Genomic DNA, 2,056 nt, shown 5'->3' with positions numbered 1-2,056 from the left:
CACCCCCACAACCGACCCCAAATGTGCCATCACCCCCACAACCGACCCCAAATGTGCCATCACCCCCACAATCGACCCTAAATGTGCCATCACCCCCACAATCGACCCTAAATGTGCCATCACCCCCACAACTGACCCCAAATATGCCATCACCCCCACAATCGCCCCCAAATGCATCATCACCCCCACAACCAACCCCAAATGTGCCTGCCGTCACCCCTACAATCGACCCCACATGCCCCAACACCCCCACCACCGACCGCAAATGTGCCATCACCCCCACCATCAACCCCCAATGCCACAACATCCCCATAACGCCAAACTCCCCATCACACTGACTCCAAACAACACTATAACCGCCAAGATGTTGACCCTAACACCCACTAACCCTCAGGCCCCAACAACTTCCAGCATGTCCACACTCACCCCCTCACCTGGGGCATGCAGAGCCAATCTGCCCAGGCAAAGCTCCATCACAGCCAGCTCCACGCCGCCCTCCCGCACGTATGTTCCTACACCCCACCACGCTCCTCAGCCCCAGGGCACCCCTCCAGCTCCCCTCACCTCTGGGTCTCAGCCCTGGGTGCCCCTACTCCCCTCCCTGGGCCCCACCTGCAAGGAGAGGTGCTGAGCAGCTCTGGTGATGTTGTCCGGGAACACCCGAAGGTCCAAGCCATCACAGTCCACAGTGTCGACTCGGGGGCAGGAGCAGCGCGGGGGGCAGGCCCGGGGCGGGGGCTGCGAGCTCTCCCCCAGGTGAGGGAAGGCAGCGTCCTCCATGCCAGCCACGGGCAGGGGGCCCGGCAACAGCAGGAACAGCAGCAGGCTTAACCACTGCGGGGAAGGGAGGGTCAGCCTGTCTCCGGGCTGGGCGCGGGGTCGCCATGGTGACTGGAGCATCCCCTCCTCGGGGAGGGTCTTAGTGGGGAGGCAGTGGCCAGTTGGCAGAGTGGGGGTGGGGAGGCAGGCAGGCCCCACCCTCAGACCCTCCCGTGCCCCACCTTACCATGGCCAGCCCTGACTCTGCCGTCTCGCCCAAGCTGCTGACCAGGACTCCCTAATGGAAACCAGGCGGTCACCTCCTGGAGTCTCTGCTGTGGCCACCACTGCCCCCCATCTCCAGACCCAGGCCACCCCCCACAACAGCCTGTTCTCCCGGGGCTTTGGGGGAGCTGGCCCACCCCCTTCCCCGCCCTGGGGAGGACGGGCAGGCGGCCGGATGGGGTGGTGAGGACAGGCCAGCCCATCCCCTTGGTCCCCCCTCCCGCCAACAACCACCCCATCTCTGCTTTCGTAACCTCAGCCAGCCTGGGCCGGGCCACAAGAACAAGGAATGTTTGGGGAAAAGCTGAGATTCGTCCTGTCTGGTATTTGGGACGACCGCAGGAGTAGGGGTGGGGATGGAGGGATGGGGGGAGCTTCGGGGCACAGGAGAGTTCCGAGAAGCAGGGGCAGGCAGCAGTGAGGGATTAGAGAGGCCTAAGGTTAGCCTGGCAGCCCAGATGCCAGCCTGGGAGCTCCTGACCAGGTCTGCTGCCCGGCACCCATATCCCCTCTGCTGGCTGATCTCGCTCCAGACACCCCCCCGCCTCCGACAAATGGCCACAGCCGCCTGGAAGGAAATTACATATATCCAGGCATCAGCCTGGTTGGTTAAGAGTGTGAGCTTGGTGCCAGCCTGCCTGGGTTTGAACCTGGGCTGTGCCACCTCTCAGGGCCTTGGTTTCCCTCTCTGTCAAGTGGGGTAATGGTTGGCTTACCACCCCGTACTCCCCACAGTGTTGTAAGGATTATATGCAGTGTGCATTCAGAACAGTGCCTGGCATATCCCACGGCTTTCGCACCTGTGGATGGGGGTGCCAAGCTGGTCTCCACCTAAGGTCAAATCTCCCAGACCCACCACTTAGCAACAGGGCGGCTTCAGACAGGTCCTTCTGCCCAGACCTCAGCTTTCCCACACATAAAATGGGATTGACAGGTTGGGTGCTGTGGTTTATATCTGTAATCCCAGTGCTTTGGGAAGCTGAGACAGGAGGATCTTTTTTTTTTTTTTTTT

At 61.5% G+C, this 2,056-nt stretch overlaps 1 protein-coding gene across 5 annotated transcripts in view; it reads right to left on the bottom strand.

Moving 5' to 3' along the window:
* PODNL1 (podocan-like 1) overlaps positions 1-2,056 on the bottom strand; it is a 22,499-nt gene that overhangs the window by 5,908 nt on the left and 14,535 nt on the right. For 3 of the 5 annotated variants that reach the window (XM_011981791.1, XM_011981793.1, XM_011981796.1), the window contains exon 2: positions 613-834. In XM_011981791.1, coding sequence (XP_011837181.1) covers positions 613-834 — 222 coding nt within the window. Of the gene's footprint in view, positions 1-612; positions 894-1,006; positions 1,311-2,056 lie in introns of those variants that run through there. The other 2 variants (XM_011981794.1, XM_011981795.1) reach the window with 2 other exon arrangements.

The sequence above is a fragment of the Mandrillus leucophaeus genome, unplaced genomic scaffold, assembly GCF_000951045.1.
Source record: "Mandrillus leucophaeus isolate KB7577 unplaced genomic scaffold, Mleu.le_1.0 Scaffold230, whole genome shotgun sequence".
Classification (NCBI taxonomy): Eukaryota; Metazoa; Chordata; class Mammalia; order Primates; family Cercopithecidae; genus Mandrillus; species Mandrillus leucophaeus.
Note: the sequence above shows the minus strand (reverse complement) of the source record. Positions and strands in the feature narration are given on the sequence as shown.